This window comes from Lampetra fluviatilis, chromosome 1, assembly GCF_964198595.1.
Source record: "Lampetra fluviatilis chromosome 1, kcLamFluv1.1, whole genome shotgun sequence".
In the NCBI taxonomy this organism is placed as follows: Eukaryota; Metazoa; Chordata; class Hyperoartia; order Petromyzontiformes; family Petromyzontidae; genus Lampetra; species Lampetra fluviatilis.
In genome coordinates, this window is record NC_136275.1 from 23,621,284 (window position 1) to 23,641,199 (window position 19,916).

A 19,916-nucleotide genomic window follows, 5' to 3' on the forward strand; every position below is an offset into this window, starting at 1 on the left:
TTGTCCATATAAGCCAGTGTCTAGTAGACCAACGCCCATTCAAATATAAAGGGCCTCTGCATACATACAGACGTGTGCATACATATGTATAGAAAACACTTACCTTTGACATAATGCAATGTTACAGTTGACATTGCATGAATAATTGTTTGCTTTTTAGAATGACGTGTATATTTTTCTTGACTCAAAATAATGTATCAGAACATAAAACTGTACCTATAATTTACATCAATGTCAATTTGTGAATAAGCATAGATGCCCTACTAGACTGAATATACAAAGGCCTCATTTAGCACCAACCAACACAAGCAATAGCCCCAAGCAACCACTCCCTAACAGCGAGTACAGCGCCTGGATAATGATTAAAAACCATTAATATTAATATTCTTTATTTATCCAGGAAAGCCTCACTGAATGTTCTGCATTGGGGTGTTTGGCCAACTCCATTAATGTGTTGCAAATGCTTCTGAATCACTTCTGCTGCTCATTAACTGGGGACACCACATTGGAAGATAAAACCAATTACACTGAGCATACAGTGATAGAGTGATGCATGCCAATTATAGAGCGTGCCTTAATATTGTTAACTCAATTTTGGAGGGAAGTTGATAGCTTACACACTGGCTCTGGCGAAATATATCATGAAAACCCACACGTAGCTGGCCCTGATACCCTAACCAGAATTGTGCATCCCTCCTTTTTTCAAAGCTCGTACACAAACATGCCCTTAATGAAAACCCTTCTGTAGTCAATTCACTAACACAGATCAATGCATAAACATTAAAACTGATCCGCACATCAGATAGGCACATATTAATTGGTCTTCATATGGAACGCTTAAATATTAGTCCGTTATTTCTTTACGGTGTTATAGGCAAGGCATTTTTGCTTAATTGCTCGCACTGTAAAACCCATTTATTTTTACAAATGTTTGTATCATTCATGTAGACGGTTTTGTGAACAACTCTAGTAATCGCATTCCAGAGTAATCATTTGTCCATCTATATTCACAGCTCGCACATACAGTAAATAAAAAATAAAGCCTCATTGCAACCTATTCTAACATACAAGTCATTCTCATTTTCAAAAATGCCATAAAATGTGCCCTAAAATTAGTTACAAATAGCTTTCCCTCCCATATCCCAAGCTGATTCTCTGTGGAAATCCTTAAGGAATTTGGCATTCAATCCATGGCAGTGCTGCCGACTTCCTGCAAAGTGGCACTACATATATGGACTCTGGTGTGGTAATAGGCCGATTAAATACTTTTAAAAGGAAGGGGTGTCATTCATATGACCTATAAACTATCCATGACCTGGAAGTGTTTTTGAGAGCTACAAAGCCACAGTAAACCCTGCTCAGATTACAAACACAAACTTGACTATTGCAGCCAAAGCAGCAGCACAGCCTAGTGACAAAGGAGGTGTGATACATTCTTGCCACATACAAGGCAAGGTCATGATGGACAGACCCCAAAAAAAACATTTTAAATCTGGCTAAAAAATGTTTATGATAGCATATAAATTCAGCGCAGAGGACAGTTGTTCCAAGGGCAGAGAAGTGCTGTGCCTGTGAAATATCGAGCTGTCATTTTTGCCGACGACAGTGACACCTACGAACAAAATTATTTTTAAAAAATGTGTTGCACAGCTCTACGCTGTGCAGCGGAAGGATGGTAAGTGAGATTGATGGTGTACAAGCTCTGCTAACTGATCTGTTAAATGCATGTTAAGTACCACTGAAGTACCGGTGAAGACGCTGGACACCCAGGTTGAGGCACACGTATATTTATTTCAGCTTATCGGTACAGGACAACACTAGAGGGGGTAGCGGCCCCCTCACCCGGATAACTGGGGATACCCCCTAGCTAATCTCACCTATCCCCAAGTCCTCCTCTAACGAGCTAGGGGAGGCTAACTGGCCCGACACTGGTGAGTCGGGCTACGGTCTCCGGAGTCCCAGGGTCTAACCCTGGTTCACGGAACCACGCCTCTGGCTCGCTCCTCTGCAGCCCTGACAAGGGCGGCGTCGAGGGGAGTCCAGGGCTCTAGCTAGGGGATCTTCACTCTTCCTCCTTTGTTCCCAGACTGAGCCCCGAGCTCTCTTTGTCCTCCCCCTTTATACCCCCCATCAGGATCACAACCCCCCAGGCTGCCTGATGCGGACGTCGCTGCGGGCACCCCCCCCGTGTACTCCCGTAACTCCGCCCACTGTGTTTGTTACCCATTGGATCGTATGCACTTACAGCCCTCCCGTAACAGCCCTACATCACCCCCCCCATTACAGCTCGCAGCCGTCCCGGCTGCAACAATTCCAAATAAAGGAACAATTACCCCTCGACCCCGTGTGTGCCTCATTTTTTCAACAAAATGCAAATAGCAGAACAACAACAAGAACAACAACCATACCCCCGAAGGGAATGTCCGACGCACCCCCCCCCCCCCGCATAAATACGAAATCCGTAAGCACGTATGTACAACTAGCCAGGAACTCCCCCATCACACACAGCACACCCACGACACACAACGCAACACACTCAGTGTGCAAGGAGCACACCACCGACGCAGCATACAGTAACCATGACACGTGAAGGAAAATAAATAAGAAAAGTTTTTTTTTTCTTTTTCTTCCTGCTGTATATTATAAGAGTCTGCGCATTTTAGCGCGCGTCCTTGCCGCAGGCCCGTCACACGGGGCAACCCCGGACGGCGGACCATCCGGTGGCGGCTGTCCCATTCGAGGTGAGGTCGCGATTGAAGTCGCGCGACTGTCGGCATCACCTGTGGGGGTTCCAGGGCGTGAGCCCGTCATTCCCGGTACACCTGTGGGTGGGACAGCCGGCAACACATCAGGCGAGAGCAGCGACGGACCCTCCGAGTCGGTCGACCCCCCACATGCTTGGCCTCGCGTGCGTGGCGTGGGCCCCCGCACCGCAACAAACGGCTTCAGCCTAGAGGGGTGTACAAACCACCGGCGCCTCCCCCATTGGATTCGAACGCACTGAGGCCTCAAAACCTCAACAACCTCGACGGGGCCCCGCCACGGGCGTACGAGTTTAGAGGAGGTCGCGAGTGGTACCTGGGGACAGTGCAGCCATGCCCTGTCCCCCGGCTTCCACTGCAGCACGTGCGCGCGAGCCAGTCTGAGGCGCTCGTTCGCCTTCTGACGCCTGTCAGAATTTAGCCTCGCCGCATCCCGCGCCTCAGTCAGTTTGTCAAGATTAAATTTAACGTGATCGTCCAATTTAGATTTGCCCAGCGGCACGGGGATCTGCAACTGTGCCCGAACAGGTGGGTCGGGTTCGCGGCCATACATAAGAAAGAAAGGTGAAAACCCCGTCGCAGCATGGGGAGCCAATCTGTATGCCGCTAGAACCCCTTGAATATGTAAGTCCCAATCAGCCTGTGAGTCCGAAACTTGCTGCGACAACATAGACGTGATGGTGCGATGCAGACGCTCGACCATCCCGTCCGTTTGCGGGTGATAGGGGGAGGTTCGAATTTTTTTCGTTCCCAGGAGATCACAGACTTGTTTTAGGAGTTTCCCCGAAAAATTTCTACCCTGGTCGGTCAACAACCGCTCCGGGGCACCTTTGTCCATGACATAACCTTGGACAAAGGCGTCGACGATGGCTGCTGCCGACTGATTCGCCAGGGGCCAGGCCATAGGCCAGCGCGTAAAATATTCGACCCCAGTAAGCAAATATTTATTTCCCCTGGAGGTGGCGGGGAATGGCCCCAGAATATCCAGTGCGACCAGTTCATTTATTCTGGAGACCTGGATGGATTGCAAGGGCGGGTTCGACTCCCGTGCCGGTGGTTTGCGCTGCGCACACTGAGGGCATGCCGCCAACAGATCAGTGACATCCTTTGTCATACCCGGCCAAAAAAAATTCAGCTGGAGCAAGGCGAGTGTTTTCTGGGTACCTAGGTGGAGGAGGCGCTCATGAGCAGCCCACACCACCTTACCTCGTAGGCCAGAAGGGACCACCAGCCGGTGACGCTGGGATTTCCCGTCCCAATGCATAAGCAAGCCCGCATGGGTTTCCCATGCGTCGGCATGACCCGTCACACGCCCCCTCTCCCCGGCGCGACGACGCAACGCGAGGAGGGAGGCATCCTCCAACTGGAGGCGCCCCCATTCATCAACGGGCAATCCAAGCAGGGAATCTCTCCCCTGTTCGGCGATATCAATGGGGACTACCGTTTCATCGTCGGCGGCCGCCGCCAGGACCGGAACCATCATGTCCCCTACTGGCTTGCAACGCCCCGACCCCAGGAGACATGCGCATTCGGAGGCGGTTGGCATCCGTGACAGAGCGTCAGCGTTGGTGTGGCGAACGCCCTTACGATAAGTGGTTTCAAAACTGAAATCCTGGAGGACCTCCAGCCATCGGGACAATTGTCCCGATGGCTGTTGAACCTTCAGGGCGTACTGCAGTGCCGCATGATCTGTGCGGACGGTGAAATGCCGACCGTACAGATATGGGCGATACTGTTGGATGAAATAGACAATTGCCAACAGTTCCCTACGGGTGACACAATATCTTTGCTCCGTTGGAGACAACACCCGACTGCCGTACGCGACCACCCGTTCCACGCCGTCAACCACCTGGGAAAGCACGCCTCCAATACCCGTGTTGCTCGCGTCGGTGTCGAGCAAAAACGGCCTCGAAAAATCTGGGTAAATCAAGGGAGGAGCCTTCACCAGCGCGTCCCGAAGGGAGCAGAAAGCAGCTTCCTCATCCTGACCCCAGTGGAACCGAACCCCTTTAGATGTTAACGCGTGTAGGGGTTTGGCAATCGTTGCAAAATTAGCGACGAAGCGTCGGTAATATGATGCGAAGCCAATAAAACTCCTGACCTCTCCCACCGAGGTGGGAGTCGGCCAGGAGCTGACACACTGCGTTTTGGCGGGATCGGTAGCAATACCCGAGCGCCCTACGATGTGCCCCAAATAACGCACCGACTCGCGTAACAAATGGCATTTTTGGGGCTTAAATTTCAAATTAGCAGCCCGCATCTTTAGGAAAACCGCCCGCAACCTCTGGAGATGTTCATCAAAAGTTTTACCAAAGACAATAACGTCATCCAAATAAATCAGGCACGATTCCCATTGCAATCCAGCCAAAACCAATTCCATCAATCGCTGGAAAGTTGCCGGCGCTGAGTGTAAGCCCATCGGCAACCGGTTGAATTGGAACAGGCCGTGCGGTGTACGGAAAGCAGTTTTAGGCTTAGAATCATCGTCCAGAGGAAGCTGCCAGAATCCCGAAAGTAAATCTAGTGTGGAGAAGAATCGCGCTCCCGCCAAAGCGTCCAGCGATTCGTCCATCCGTGGGAGCGGGTATGCGTCGGCAACCGAAATTTTATTAAGGCGCCGAAAATCAACGCAAAACCGCAACGAGCCGTCCTGCTTTTTAACCAGGACGATCGGCGCTCCCCACGGGCTGGTGGAGGGAGAAATGATGTCGGCGGCTAACATGTCATCAACAGCCGATTTGACATGGTCCTTTTCGGCGGGACTTAACCGAAACGGATTTTGGCGAATTGGCGCGCTGTCACCCGTGTCAATATGGTGACGCAGCAGGTGAGTGCAACCCAAATCATATTTATCACGACTGAAAACGTCGGAAAATTCCCTCAGTAGCGTTCTAAGCTGTTGGCGCTCTGAATTTGTCAGGTCCGTCGATCCCGCACAAAGCGCGTCGATCCACCCTTCATCGCTGTCCGAATGTGGGAGCATCCGGGAAGCAGTGCCAACGTGGTTCGCGACAGGTTCCTCGCAGGGCACTGGCGTCGCGTGAGCGAGCACCGTCCCTTGAGGAACCACCACCGTCTGCGATCCCACATTGAGGACCGCGATGAAAGGGTCCCCGTCCCCTCTTACGACGGTCTGGGCCGGAATCAAATGAGGCCCATTAACCCCGGCCCTAGACGGTCCCAGCAAAACACCCTGATCCCCTATGCCCTTAGCGAAGGGCCTACGAAGTTTCAGAGGCACTAGCATTTGAGCTCCCGGCGGCACACGAACAGTTTTAACGACGAACGCCGGTACCGTCGCGAACGCCGACCGAGCTGCCGCAGGGGATGGCAGGAACGCCATGCGCCGCCCCGATGGAAGCTCAATGCATCCTTGGTCGATCAAAATACGAATGGGCATTTTACCTAAGAAATCCGTCCCCAGCAGGCACGGAACCGCCAGCGAGGAGGAAACGAAAATCGGCCCCGACAATTTGATGTCCCCAATAGAAATTTGCGCTCGAATCTGTCCCATGATGCCGAGAGAGCCCCCGTTAGCGGCATAGAATGGGACGTTAACCGGCAGTAAAGGCCGGCTTTGTACGGGCAGAATATTGTAAATTAATTCCGAAATGATTGTCGCCGATGCCCCCGTATCGACCAAGATGCGTACTTCTACCCCGTCAATGTGTCCGACTACGGCCGACGACCCTGACGACGCGGCTACCACGCGATGGGCCAACACGGACCATTGTTTGGGCTCGATTTGAGTCCCCGCAGTGATCCGCGTTAGCCCCTCGCAACGCGACATCGGCCCCCCGTTTGTTGTGGTGCGAGAGCGTGCAACGGGTAGGTGCTTTGGCCAAACATGTGTGGTGCCGCGACTCGCCGGGTCATGTTGCTGGAGCTTGGGAGGAGGAGGCCCGGCGTCCCGTCGAGCCGTCGTCCCGCGCTGTCGAGGAGAGCGGCACCCCGAGGCGACGTGGCCCCGGACGCCGCAGTTGAAACACCGCGGGAGCCCCGGTGGAGACGACGGGCGGTTGAAACGGCTTGACCCGTCCCGGGCCGACCGTACTTCTTGCGCCTGTTGCCGTCGATGGTCGACGGCGAAGAGCTCCTCCGTCGGAAGGGTGGCTGCAGCCACCGCACGCCCTGCCGATGCCCTGCTGGCTTTCCGCCGCAGGGACAGAAGGTTGGCGTGAAGGAGGCGCGCCGCCTGAAGAGAGGTCATCTCGGCGTCCTCCTGTGCGACGACAGCGATGTCCAGGTCGTCTGCCAGGAGGAGTATTTTCTCCGTGACCATCGCGTCCACGCCATCGTCGTCCATACGGGGAAAAGCCGTCTTAGCCAGCGCTAGGAGGCTCGTCCTGTATGCCAGGGGCGACTCCTTCTCACCCCGCTTGCGCTCGTAGAACCGCTCTCTGCATTCCGCTGAAGGTCCATAGACCCCGGCCAGCAGCTGTAGTGCCTTCGGCAGAGTAGACCGCTTCTCTTTCGGCGCCGATGTGAGGGCGGCGAGCGCGTCTGCGTCGAGGAGCGCCGGCAGCGCGCAGAGGGCTTCATCGTCGGACCACCTTGCCATTTCTTGGTGGGCGATGAAGCGTCGCTGGAAGCCGCCCCAGTCGCCCTCTGCACCAACAAATTCTTTAAGCGGAGGCAGCCGTTGTTGTAGCGCAGCGTTCGCCTTGGACGTCTGTAGGCTGCTATCCCCGGGACTCGGCTGTGCGTCGGCGCGAATGGCAGATGGAATCGCCTGTCGCGGATGTGATGACGCTCCCTCCGCTGGAGATGACGCAGCTGTCCCAGCGAGAGCGGTGTCGGACCCAAGGTTGAGCCCGGCCACGCCCTCCGCAGCTGCCGTGACGATGGCGGGAAATTCAAAGCTTGAGTTTTCAGAAATGGCGGGAAGGCGCTCAGGTTGACGGCTCCCCTCGCCCCGTGGTGGACCACCAGCCCCCAGCCGCGTGATGTTTTCCAGCGTGGCGGCAGCGGCGTACAGTAGCTCCGCCAGTCTCTCGTGAGCCAGCCGTAGCGCGTCTGGCTGCGGCCCCTCTTCATGCCGATGCCCCGGTAGGAACGCGTCGGCCCCCGGCTGCGCCATGTCTTGGTGAGCCGCCTCGGGCTCAACGACTTCAGCAGTGTCCTCCTCCGGTACTCTGGCTCGAGCTGTCTGACGTGTTTCCATGTCCGTAGTACTTCTGACACCAGATGAAGTACCGGTGAAGACGCTGGACACCCAGGTTGAGGCACACGTATATTTATTTCAGCTTATCGGTACAGGACAACACTAGAGGGGGTAGCGGCCCCCTCACCCGGATAACTGGGGATACCCCCTAGCTAATCTCACCTATCCCCAAGTCCTCCTCTAACGAGCTAGGGGAGGCTAACTGGCCCGACACTGGTGAGTCGGGCTACGGTCTCCGGAGTCCCAGGGTCTAACCCTGGTTCACGGAACCACGCCTCTGGCTCGCTCCTCTGCAGCCCTGACAAGGGCGGCGTCGAGGGGAGTCCAGGGCTCTAGCTAGGGGATCTTCACTCTTCCTCCTTTGTTCCCAGACTGAGCCCCGAGCTCTCTTTGTCCTCCCCCTTTATACCCCCCATCAGGATCACAACCCCCCAGGCTGCCTGATGCGGACGTCGCTGCGGGCACCCCCCCCGTGTACTCCCGTAACTCCGCCCACTGTGTTTGTTACCCATTGGATCGTATGCACTTACAGCCCTCCCGTAACAGCCCTACACCACCATTGTTGATCTTAACCACCGTGCATGCCTATAGGATTCTGCACTGCAGCGCAACACACAGAGTGAGCAATGGCAAATAAATTTAATCAGTCAAGGGAAACTTTCAATACATTACAATAGCCGTAATGTCAGCAATTCCACCTGGCTTCCTTCTGATTAATATTGTGCTGCCGTGTTCATTGCGTCTCGTCTGCGCTGTTGCCCAGGCTGCCTGCGCTGTTGCCCAGGCTGCGTCGATGCTGCTGTTAAAATGCCTGACTGCACATCACGGCTCAGTGCAGGCAGGCAAAACGCTTCCCACAGCCACTGTTGATATAAGCTTTTGACTGCGATGTGAGAAAACTACTATTTCCCACATGACATTGACATATACTCGCAGTTTAAAAGGCATATTATTTTCAAATTAAAATTTTTACTTTGGTTATGAATAAATGTTATATATTATCACCAAATTGTAGGTAGCAAATACCATTAAAAAATAAAGATACAATTGATAACATTTTAACAGTGGAATATGATAATAAAATGCCTTAAAAACTGGCTATGCACACGCCTTCGGTGAAGGTGAGGGTCGCGTTAAAAATGCAATAAAAATACACTAAACGCTCAGGTAAATTCTTCACTGTCTCTTGTCTCCCCCACCACGATGTGTGCAGTTATTACTACTATACAGTCGGTAGATGCTACCACTATAGGTCGTACATATTACTGCAGAGCTGCCGGGGACATCGTGCCTGGGGGGGGGGGGGGGGCAGGGGTAGCAGCCCAGCCCCAGACTGCCAAGGTGCCACCTCGGCAGGCTGGACAATGTAGGCGAGGCCGAAGGCTCTGCACGGGACTAGGCCTCACCACGCCACTCTGTCAGGTGAGTACTTTGTGCTCTTGAGTCGATAAATACTGCTATAGAGTCAGCATGTACTACTGTAGTGATAGTAGGTACCACCACAGTCGGTATGCACTGCTGTAATCATAACAGGTACCACCACAGTCGGTATGCACTGCTGTAATCATAGCAGCTACCAACACAATATGCATTGCTGCAGTGAAAGCAGGTACCACCACAGTATGCACTGCTGTAATCATAGCAGGTACCACCACACGGGACTAGGCCTCACCACGCCACTCTGTCAGGTGAGTACTTTGTGCTATAGAGTCGATAAATACTGCTATAGGGTCAGCATGAACTACTGTAGTTATAGCAGATACCACCACAGTCGGTATGCACTTCTGCAGTGAAAGCAGGTACCACCACAGCATGCACTGCTGTAATCATAGCAGGTACCACCACAGTATGCACTTCTGTAATCATAGCAGGTACCACCACAGTATGCACTGCTGTCATCATAGCAGGTACCACCACAGTATGCACTCCTGTAATCATAGCAGGTGCCACCACAGTATGCACTGCTGTAATCATAGCAGGTACCCCCACAGTATGCACTGCTGTCATCATAGCAGGTACCACCACAGTCAGTATGCACTGCTGTTACATATTTAAGAGTTGTTTTGAAATATTTTTAAGACCCGGGCAACGCTGGGTACTTCCTGCTAGTATTATGTAAATTTGTTTCTACATCTGCAAACATTTAATCTTTGCTGTGTTGCTGATGTCTAATAATGTTACCACGACCTCTGAAAAAAGCCCATTTCAACACAACAGATGCAAGTGGATGCATGTATCCTCAATGGCTATGGACATCGGGCAGCAGCTGTCTCAGCATTCTAAAACAGAAGAACCGATTCTCTGGGTCAACGTCAAAGATGTCCATTTTACTGTGCTCTATGCGTCCCTACCCAATGGGGGCACAGTATTCTGGGTAACCCAACCATCACAGCTAAGGTCTCCCTGACACACACGCGTGAACATGTGATCAGCAAGCTCATTAAATCACATTCCATTTGACCCATATAGTCACTGCACAGTCAATACTTACAGACGATTCTCGGTGTAACAAGCGATTTCATCTGCCTCGTGAACCAAGCAGGCACAGCATAGACAACACGCGCAGGCGCTCTCGTGGCACAGACACACGCTCTCACATGAGCCACGGGCCACGCACAGGACACAAGTGCAGTGCCGATGTTTACACACTTGCACCAGGTACTAATTTGAGGATGCGTCGGCCTACCGGAGGCCGAGGACCGGCACGAATAATCGTCACTGGTGTTGGCCGTGAGCAGGAATCGAACCCAGGTTACTGGGTTCGTAGCGCTAAACTACCACTCCCTACCAACGAACACACAAGCACACATCCAGCCAACACCACTCCTGCAAACATTTGCAAGTGAGTTAAAAATCAGCCCACGTCACGGTTTGCGGCAACAGCATGCACATCCCCAGGCACCCTCTCACCACCGCCAGATCGAAGGATCTCCGAGCAAGCCAAGCAGCACTGTGTGCCCCCCGGGAACGGTTGCCTAGCAACGGCGGGTTCGGCGCGGCACTGTTGCTGAGCAACGAGCGATCGGGTCAGGCTGCTGGAAAGCAAGTACACTCAAGAACTCACCTTGATGAGGGACGTGATGACGATGGCGCCTGCATTCACCATGGGGTTGTGGGGTTTGTCTGCCAGAGTGAGAGATAAACATCAGCCACAGTTTGCATTGAAAATTTTGGGAATTGTGCATTTCAAATGGTATTTTTGTATTGATTTTATGAAAAACATGGACATTTATCTTTCGTCAATAATCTAATCTATTTTAGCCCTACAATTAAGGGTTCATGTGTTCAATAAAAAAAAAATATTGAAAAGGTGACAATCATAGAAATGAATGCCATCGTGTACCGCTGCCTGCATATCAATGAAGGTCATTGCTGAAGGTCATGTTTTATTGCAGTACCCACGCATGGGAGCAAGCAAACAAGGACACCCACACATTCCACTCACCCCGTTTATGCAAGAATTCTCTGGTGACATAAGCGTCATGGTGACTGTTGAATTCAGGTCCATTAGCGAGCACCTATTCACATTGACACGCCACAAGAGGCGACTGTATTGCAATCACCATGCCTGGCCATCTGTCTCTTTAATTATGTTCAATATCACACTAGGTACTTATTACATGCATAGGCTGATCCAGTCGAGGGCAGTTCAAGGACAGGGTCAGAATCAATGTCAATTATATTGTAAACGGCCAGGAATCAAACTTTATTTGCCTTGATTTTAGTGCAGTGTGCTTATCAGAAATGTCAGCACTAGGAAACTATCTCTTTCATGCACATACTCTGCATAACCTTGGGTTATTGTGGCATCGCGGCTAACAAGGCATATACATGTTCATGTATGTGCACGTTGTATTTACGTGACAACCCTTCCTAGTTGGCTGTGTCGGGTGGTGGTGGGTTTTAACGACATATATATATATTTACACGATCTAACCCAAAAAAAACCTCTATTATGGATGATATTGGTCGCGAAAGCATGTGTGTTGTGGTTAATTTGCGGCAAGAACTTTGTGTGTAATGAGTGCCAAGGCATTATAAACTACTTTACCATTATTTTACCATTATAACAAAATATTGTTCTGTCAAACGAAAATGAATTCCGAATAATGTGTTGATAAAATACTTCCACTCGTCGTAATAATAACGCTATAGAAAGCCACCCAGATATTGTTATATAGTATAGGATAAATGCCATGAACAATACACGGAAACATCCAAAAGGTTATTAAGCTTCTCGTGTACTCTACCGCTTGGGAAAAAAAATGATAAGATTGCTCTAGAAGATAAATGATCACCAGTGGATTATTTTTCACCATCAAACTGAAATGTCATTGCCGCTATCAGGAAGAATTGGTCCCATTGATCATCAAATTTCACACTGTCCAATTTTTTCTCCACCTTGCAGAAGTGCAACTTGTGTTCTCAGCTGCTTGTGAGGCTCTTCCAGCTATGCCACTTTAACCAACGTTGTATAATCCCCGAGCTTGCCACCACAAATTCCCTTTTTCCAACAATATTCAAGTTTAAGCCAGCTCATGGCTATCAACATAACACTTTCCCATCTTCTAAAAAATCATTTTCAACGTTCTCTGGCCAGTCTGAGCATCTAATCTCAATAAATCCGAAAACGTCACTGACATAAAATGCGTTCATGCTGGCAGACAGAGGATGTTAAAAAAACTGTTATCAAAGTACGAGTTTACTACAAAAAAAAGAGTTAAACGTCCTACAGAGGGCCAGGTTGTTGCACTGCGTGAACACTGCTGAGATGCTCGGTTCGATTTGATGGCGTTACACTGGTGACCAATGAGTGCACAAAAAAACTTCATACTATACTTATTTGTTTCAATGAATTTGCCTTCTTCCAATTAAAAGCAATGAACATTTTTCGCAAAGCATATAAAAGGTATCTGGGTGTGGATGAAGTAGTTTATTGGAGTGATATCAACTTCTGAAGCCATTCTTTGACAATGCTAGGAATTACACTTCTAAATGGAAACTTTTTCTGCCCTTGACATGGTATTGAGTGCATTATCGAAACATGATTTTGAGAAAAAGGCAAACAAATATAATATTAAAACCAAGTTCAACCTTCCAGCCGGCCTCAAAATAGGTTGTACACACCAAACATGGAACATGAAAGTCACGTTAAGCACTTAATATATCGCTCTGTCTGAAATAATGTGGCACGTGAAAAAGCAGGGGTCACTGGGGTCATGGGGCAGCCAGGGCACATTGGTTGTCACAGCTGCAGCCAGGCCCACTAAAAACTTTACAAAGCTGTAATCCTCCGCATGCGCAGCCAGTGGAAAGGCCTTTCCTGTTTTTATAGCAAATTCCACAGCGGCGAGGATGTAGCAAGACAAACGGTATTTCCATGTGGCTATAAACGTAGTTATTAACCAATAATGAATTGAGTCAAAAACCTCACCAACACCTGTATTAGGCTAATCAGGCTACAGGCTCTCTATCGGTCTGGGCAACAGTTATTCGGTTGATAAATTCACGTTAGTGCCATTTATTTACACGACTGTATACGTGTATAAACAAATACTGAGAAGTAAATATGTACACAGTAGTTTTGTCCTCGATATAACAGGGGAATGAACCTACACAATTGCTATATGTGCATGGACCTTCCCCAGAACCCAGTGCAAAACACAGTCCCAAAGCGAGCTGAGGCAACTGGAATGTGGGGCATGTGGACATGCGAGCGGTTGGAGGGCATGTCCGCGCGTGTAATCGACGTACTCTCCTCGTTGAGAGAGAGCGTGTTGAAGCGCAGGCCGCTGGGCTCCTTGCCCACATAGCGGTGCACGTGTTGCGTGCCCAGCTCGTTGACGGCCACCGAATACTTGAGCGGCTTCACACACGACTGCAGGCAGAACGGAATCTTGGTGTCACCTATCGAATGCCTGCAGAACACATGCGTGCAAGAGCAGGCGTAAACAAACGCACGCCCACACGTATACCGACACTCGCCACTGACAGTCACCACGGCGCTTAAGGCCGAGGTGAAGCGTTGCTCGCTTGCAGGTCACAAGCCTGGCCTGGGTATTATGGGTGAAATGACTGAGATCACAGCCAGATATATGTTTGTGTGTACACACACACACAAGTGCAAATGCACAAACACAAACAGGCACACATACATGCACAACAAAAAAACAAATACAGTCTCTTTAGCATTAAAGACTGTTGAGGAAAGTACTTTTAAATTAGTAGACAGACACAAATGGACTCAAAATCCTATACACAGGACACACATATACGAATGAAAATCCACACATACATACGAGTACAAATACACCTGACACACACACACACCACCGATATTCCATCTCGGCGTGGTTACACTTATCTATTATCATTTATATTCTCCACAATTATGCTGATTATTTTAAGTTATGTAGAATATAATTTTCTCTCAAACTAAGACCCAAATCTTATGACACGACGTATTATTTTGAGTGAGCTTGAGGCCATTATAATTTTGTAGGTATAAAAGACATAATTTCCCCAGGAGGATCCATGTCATATGCTAACTGTGAGCAATGTGAAATGCACAGTCAGCATCTGCCAATGCACACTGCAGACTCTGTACTTGTCTAAGGACAGCACGGGACCTAAGTGGTCGTAAATAATTGAAGCCACAGGAACAGACAGGGTCACGTCCGCCGCTAGTACGGGTGGACAAGAACAGACTATATATATACATACCTGGACAACACCGTCTCTGAGTACTACATTACACTTGCATCAAGAAGTCCACTCAGCATGATACCATTTCTAATGTCTCAGTCCATCAATATAATACACAATGCCGAGCCAATGTGCTAACGTCAACAGTAAAGCTGCTTCTAGAAGCTGAAATAATGGAATTAAATTTCATACATTCACGTCTTTTTCACCATGAACCAGGTTGTATATTTAGAAGATTATAACAAAACCATCAATTTAAATAAGCACACTTCAATTATATTATTGGTGTGTCAAATAGTCTATATTGTCATGGCAATAACATAACATCTGAAGCAATGAATGACACTCAGATATTTAGATGCTTTTTAACTGACAGGACAGGTATAGGAGCATATGCACCCACCTCTGCCCATCAACTGTGCACATGGAGACCCCCCACAGGTCAGGGCTGAACTTGGCCAGCTGAGGGATGTAGTCAGCCACCTAGTCATGGACAAGCAAAACAATCAAATACAATTCACCAGGAACAAACATTGAGATTCCAATACACGGATGAGTCAATGGATGTCCACGGATATCCAAGGGTGCCACAATTGCAAGATGTTAACTGCGTCGTCTGGTCTACAGGAAGTCGTTAGCTCGATCCTGATCCCAACCCAGACTCCTGTATATTTGGAGGTTGCATGTTCTCCCCATGGCCACGTGGATTTTTCTCCGGGTTTTGCGTTTTTTTCCCTCCGTATTTAAAAACATGCGTTTGTAGTATTTGACTACTATACATTTCCACGTGATGAGACACTTCCTTGAGCTATCATTTCTGGCCAGGTCACTTCTGAAAAAGAGCTATATAGCTCAGAGGACCTTAGTTGACTTTAGATATTTGTATACATGTAGCAAGCAATTGATTGATTGTGTCGATGATGATGATGATGCCAGACTCATGCACACTGCTCACTTTTCCCCAGGTGAGGCCCCGGGCATTCTCGTGGATGCGGTCCATCTGCGCCGTGAAGTTCTCAAAGTCAGGGATGACGAACTTGCGTCGGAACGCCTGCGTCAGCAGCACGATGTTACTGCCCATGCACCTGCAGCAGACATATGCAGAAGATCGGCCAGGTCAACGTCAGGGTCAATTGCCTGAAAATGTATCCAAGTGAAGGCTGGTACTGTAATCCCAGACGACAATGCATGGGCTTATTTCCACAATGTATATATGATCTGGGGGCTATTATGATGAAAGAAAATGCGATACAAAAGGTGCAACGGTCTGGCACAGCATGAATAGATTCCTGGGGAATGAAAGTAGGGCGAGAAAAAGCATTAGTAAAATATTGTTTTGGTCTAGGCAATGAAAATGTACCCAGCTATATCAAATCGCATCAAGGTCTATATTTCATGTCAGCTTAAGTCACATTACACCACTTCGTCATTCACAAAAAACTCATTCACAATACCAAGTTTTTTTTCTTAATGCTATTGAAAACACATTTGAGGGATTTGTGTTCAATTATTTTTTTTATACACATTTGGACATGTTCTTATAAAGATTTGAATTTTAAAAAACAAGACTTCAACAGAAAAATGTGGTTCAATAAAACCAAGCTTGATAGTCACATGTATGGTCTCAAATGTATTTGCAATATCTGCTTTATGTGCGCACTTATAACCAAGTGGAATAATGTGCCCACGAGATCAATTTGCTAATGGACAAACATTGCGACATAAAGTGCATTTTAACGTACAATTTGCAATGTAAACCTTTTACTTTTAAAATATAGTTGATTTGAAAACAAAACAAAATCAACCCTTAAAAATTATTGTATTTGTTTGTTTTACTAAATCTGAAAACGTACATTTGCTCTTACATACCTCGGCACCAGAGCACAGCTAGATGCAGAGGGAAGGGCTTTATTGCCACATAACCAGGGCAGTTTATTTGGCCAAATCCACAATGAGTCTAAATAAAAACCAGCCATTATTTTACAACTTAAAAAAATGAATAACAGATGTGGTTAAACCGAATACACCAAACATGGCATATTTATAATTAGTTATGTAACAATTAACCTCTGAAAAGTTTTGTTGAAAAGTGGCAATTTGAGGTCACTATTAACTGTAAGAATCATATATTTAATATTTTAATAACATTTTTCTGGTCTTGTTTGGAATCGTTTTTTGGGGATTTTTGGGGGGATTTTTTTACATCTTATTTGTCCAGTTTTGTTCTCTCCATTAGCCTGATGTATCACAAGCACATAATTGAAACAAATGGTAAAGTAAATTATTGCTCAATTTATCGAAAGCATAAGAATACATTTTAATAAGTGAATCAGCATTGTTATATGCTTACTTCTAATACAAGTACATACCCTACAGTAGCTGGTATTACAAAGGCATTAATCTTTCAGCCTCCGACTGAAAGATGCTTCATGGTTCTTGACATTGACATGCTGAATTATGACTGGGTCTGGCCAACGATAAATAACCTCTGGAGGCAGCCACAGACACTTTTGTCTCTGGGAAAACACCGGCTACACCTCGGTACGCGTGACAGATTGCGCCGATTGGTCACCCCCATCCAGTCTGTCGCTATACGCGATTAACGAGCATTACCGGCCATAAATAGTATCTCCAATCCAACTAAAGCCCCAGCAGGCAGAGTAATAAATTAGTTGCATGGGGTTTTTTTCACCCTACTGGTGTCATTTAAGTCCTCTGTGTTTGCACTCTGATACTACCATAGATCATGCCTTAATTTGACAGGTAACCAATTAATGTTCCAGCAGGCAATGGTAGCTCAGTATGCGATATTCATGATATGGGGAAATTTTTATATGACCCATTTACTCAGCAATATAGAGGCTGACCAAAACAAAAGAGTGAAAATTATTTATTTTGTATTTTACAAATGTAATTTATATTATATAACAATTTACAGATGAATTTCAGATTTTTATGGATAATTTCTGATATTTTTCTGATTTTCTAATAATTTCCATTATATATACGAATGGAAACGTATTCGTGCTAACAATAACATTGAATAAAAAACTAAAAAGTGATGTCATAAAAATGCCACTTTCGGTTTTGGATCAATGTGAAGAAAACATTTCAGAATGTCTGAAATTTCAAATCTAGATCTGATTTTCCAATTTGTTTTATTAATCTGAAAATCGGGAGCATATTCAGACTACAAATCATTAAGGGGAGTCATTCTAGCCACTCCCATGGGTGTCCTGATTTAATCATTCTGTCCCACCTCTTGTTAAAGACAAACGACTGAATGCATGACAATTATGACTCCAAATTACGATTAAATGACTGAGTAAGTTGCACATAGTAAGATTTGGCACAATTATAATGACTCATTTATATGTAATCCTTGCACACAATTGCCAACAGTTGATGCAAGCTTCTTGGACCGTTTAACTTCTGATGAAGGGCATAAGACAAATATGCACACTTTTATACATGTCAGAAAAGGTTATTCTAAAGCAAGGGAAACTATAATTCTGGCTGCTTGGACAATAAATATCTGAAGTCACTCGAAAACAGGTGGCTCTGCAGTACAGCGAATTGGCAGGTTGTAAGTTCAAATACTGGTTGGCGATTGACTCAGAGAATCATTACTCCATTGTCGATAAAATACTTTGAGGGGAAGTCAAAAGTGGTCAGCCAATGGAGAGACCCGACCCCTGCTACAGGAATGCGAAATTTTGACCAATGGCTCAGGGCTGTAAACAACACTGCCTCGAAGCTCATTTGAACAATACAACAAGAAATCATTGCCTCCAAAAACAACGGAATGTTGAAACAAGTGTAGTCCTTTCGCAGCTTTACGTATTGCTGTTGTTTCTTGCTAAGACGGTTATTTTGTTACAGGCTTTTGAATGGTTTTCCATGAGGAACACGATAGCCAGTGCATATGTCCTATGAATGCTTAAGCAGTTCACTTTCAGAAAAGCCTTGAGGTGCTCACGAAAACATCTCAATGTCTCAAGACTATGCTTGTGCCAACATTAACCAATTATCATATTGATACCAAAGAATATAATTTGGTCCATGGTTCCCAGACTACACTATTCACTGTTTGGAGCACTATTTGTCAACCACCCAAGTTTATGAAAATTAGACCACATTGCTAAAGTGGTGACAAGTTCATAAGACACGTCATTTCTTTCAGCTGATAAGTCACACAACCTCAGCTGTGCAATATGAGCTTAACATCTATAATGTGGAAGGGAAATAATAAAATACTAAAAATAAAACTATATTTCCCTTCTACGTGACTTTACCGAAAGAACCAAGAGTATGAATCCCTGCAGTCACGAAAGCTTTAAATCGAAAAATCTATAATGTGATTAACTATGTATTCCAAGAAACCACTAAGTAGCTAAGGCGCATGCAACTGTGCATGGGCTGCGTATGATGTTGAGGCAGGAAACAGCTCCTTCGTAGGATGATAAAACACGGTGGTTTAGGTGGCTTCCTCAATGCAGTACCAGGTCTTCATAGGCAAAGAACATAACAAAACAGAGCCCTCTTCTTGCATAATGGCACAGCAGCCCCACCCATCCTGCAACCGGTTGGAATGCAGGCCAAGTCGACTTCAGAGGCTTAATATGCATGAGGTCATAAAGCAATCAGGAGTGCCGACACTGTAGCAGTGCTGACCAGCTTGAACCAACACTAACTGATTGCTAAATATCCGTTCAAGGTATTTACACTTTCTAGAAATGTTAACAGCTACTGAAATTTCACAGGCTGCTTACAGGTGTATTGTGTGATATCCAAAACACCCAGCATGAACAACAGACAGTCTAATACCCTAGCTAACTTGTTTTTTATTGCTTGGGAGTTATTTACTATGTTTTTCTGCGCAACAGCACAAACACATTCACATGGACCATAAGATGACCTTAAATACCACCTGCAAGGAGGGCAATTATAGTAACAACGTTAATGCTCTGTTTAGGGATGCAGATTAAATGCATCGTCGTGCCTCTGAGAACAGTGAATAAATCATGGATGAAATGCACACTGGACAGAATGCACAATCAAGGACATTCAAGGACGGCATATAACTCAAATAAATAATAAATACATTAAATATGCATTCGTTTATCAAGGAAATCCTCACTGAATCTCAAATATCTTTTTAAAAACCTTGCACGGATATATTTCACTCATCCCATTTTTAAAGTAAGGATAGGCATGTAGGAGAAAATGGGATTCATCTGTAAAATCCCATGAATACTACCATCCCCTGATCACCTCAAAGCCTA

The 19,916-nt window shown here is 47.1% G+C and overlaps 1 protein-coding gene across 1 annotated transcript in view; it reads right to left on the reverse strand.

Moving 5' to 3' along the window:
* The window catches only part of LOC144934218 (glutaminase liver isoform, mitochondrial-like), a 56,993-nt gene that overhangs the window by 25,069 nt on the left and 12,008 nt on the right, over nucleotides 1–19,916 (reverse strand). The window contains exons 4-7 of the mRNA XM_078859826.1: nucleotides 15,587–15,716; nucleotides 15,035–15,114; nucleotides 13,681–13,844; nucleotides 10,991–11,049 (exon numbers count right to left, since the gene is read on the reverse strand). Of these exons, the coding sequence (XP_078715952.1) occupies nucleotides 10,991–11,049; nucleotides 13,681–13,844; nucleotides 15,035–15,114; nucleotides 15,587–15,716 (433 nt within the window). The remainder of the gene's footprint in view (nucleotides 1–10,990; nucleotides 11,050–13,680; nucleotides 13,845–15,034; nucleotides 15,115–15,586; nucleotides 15,717–19,916) is intronic.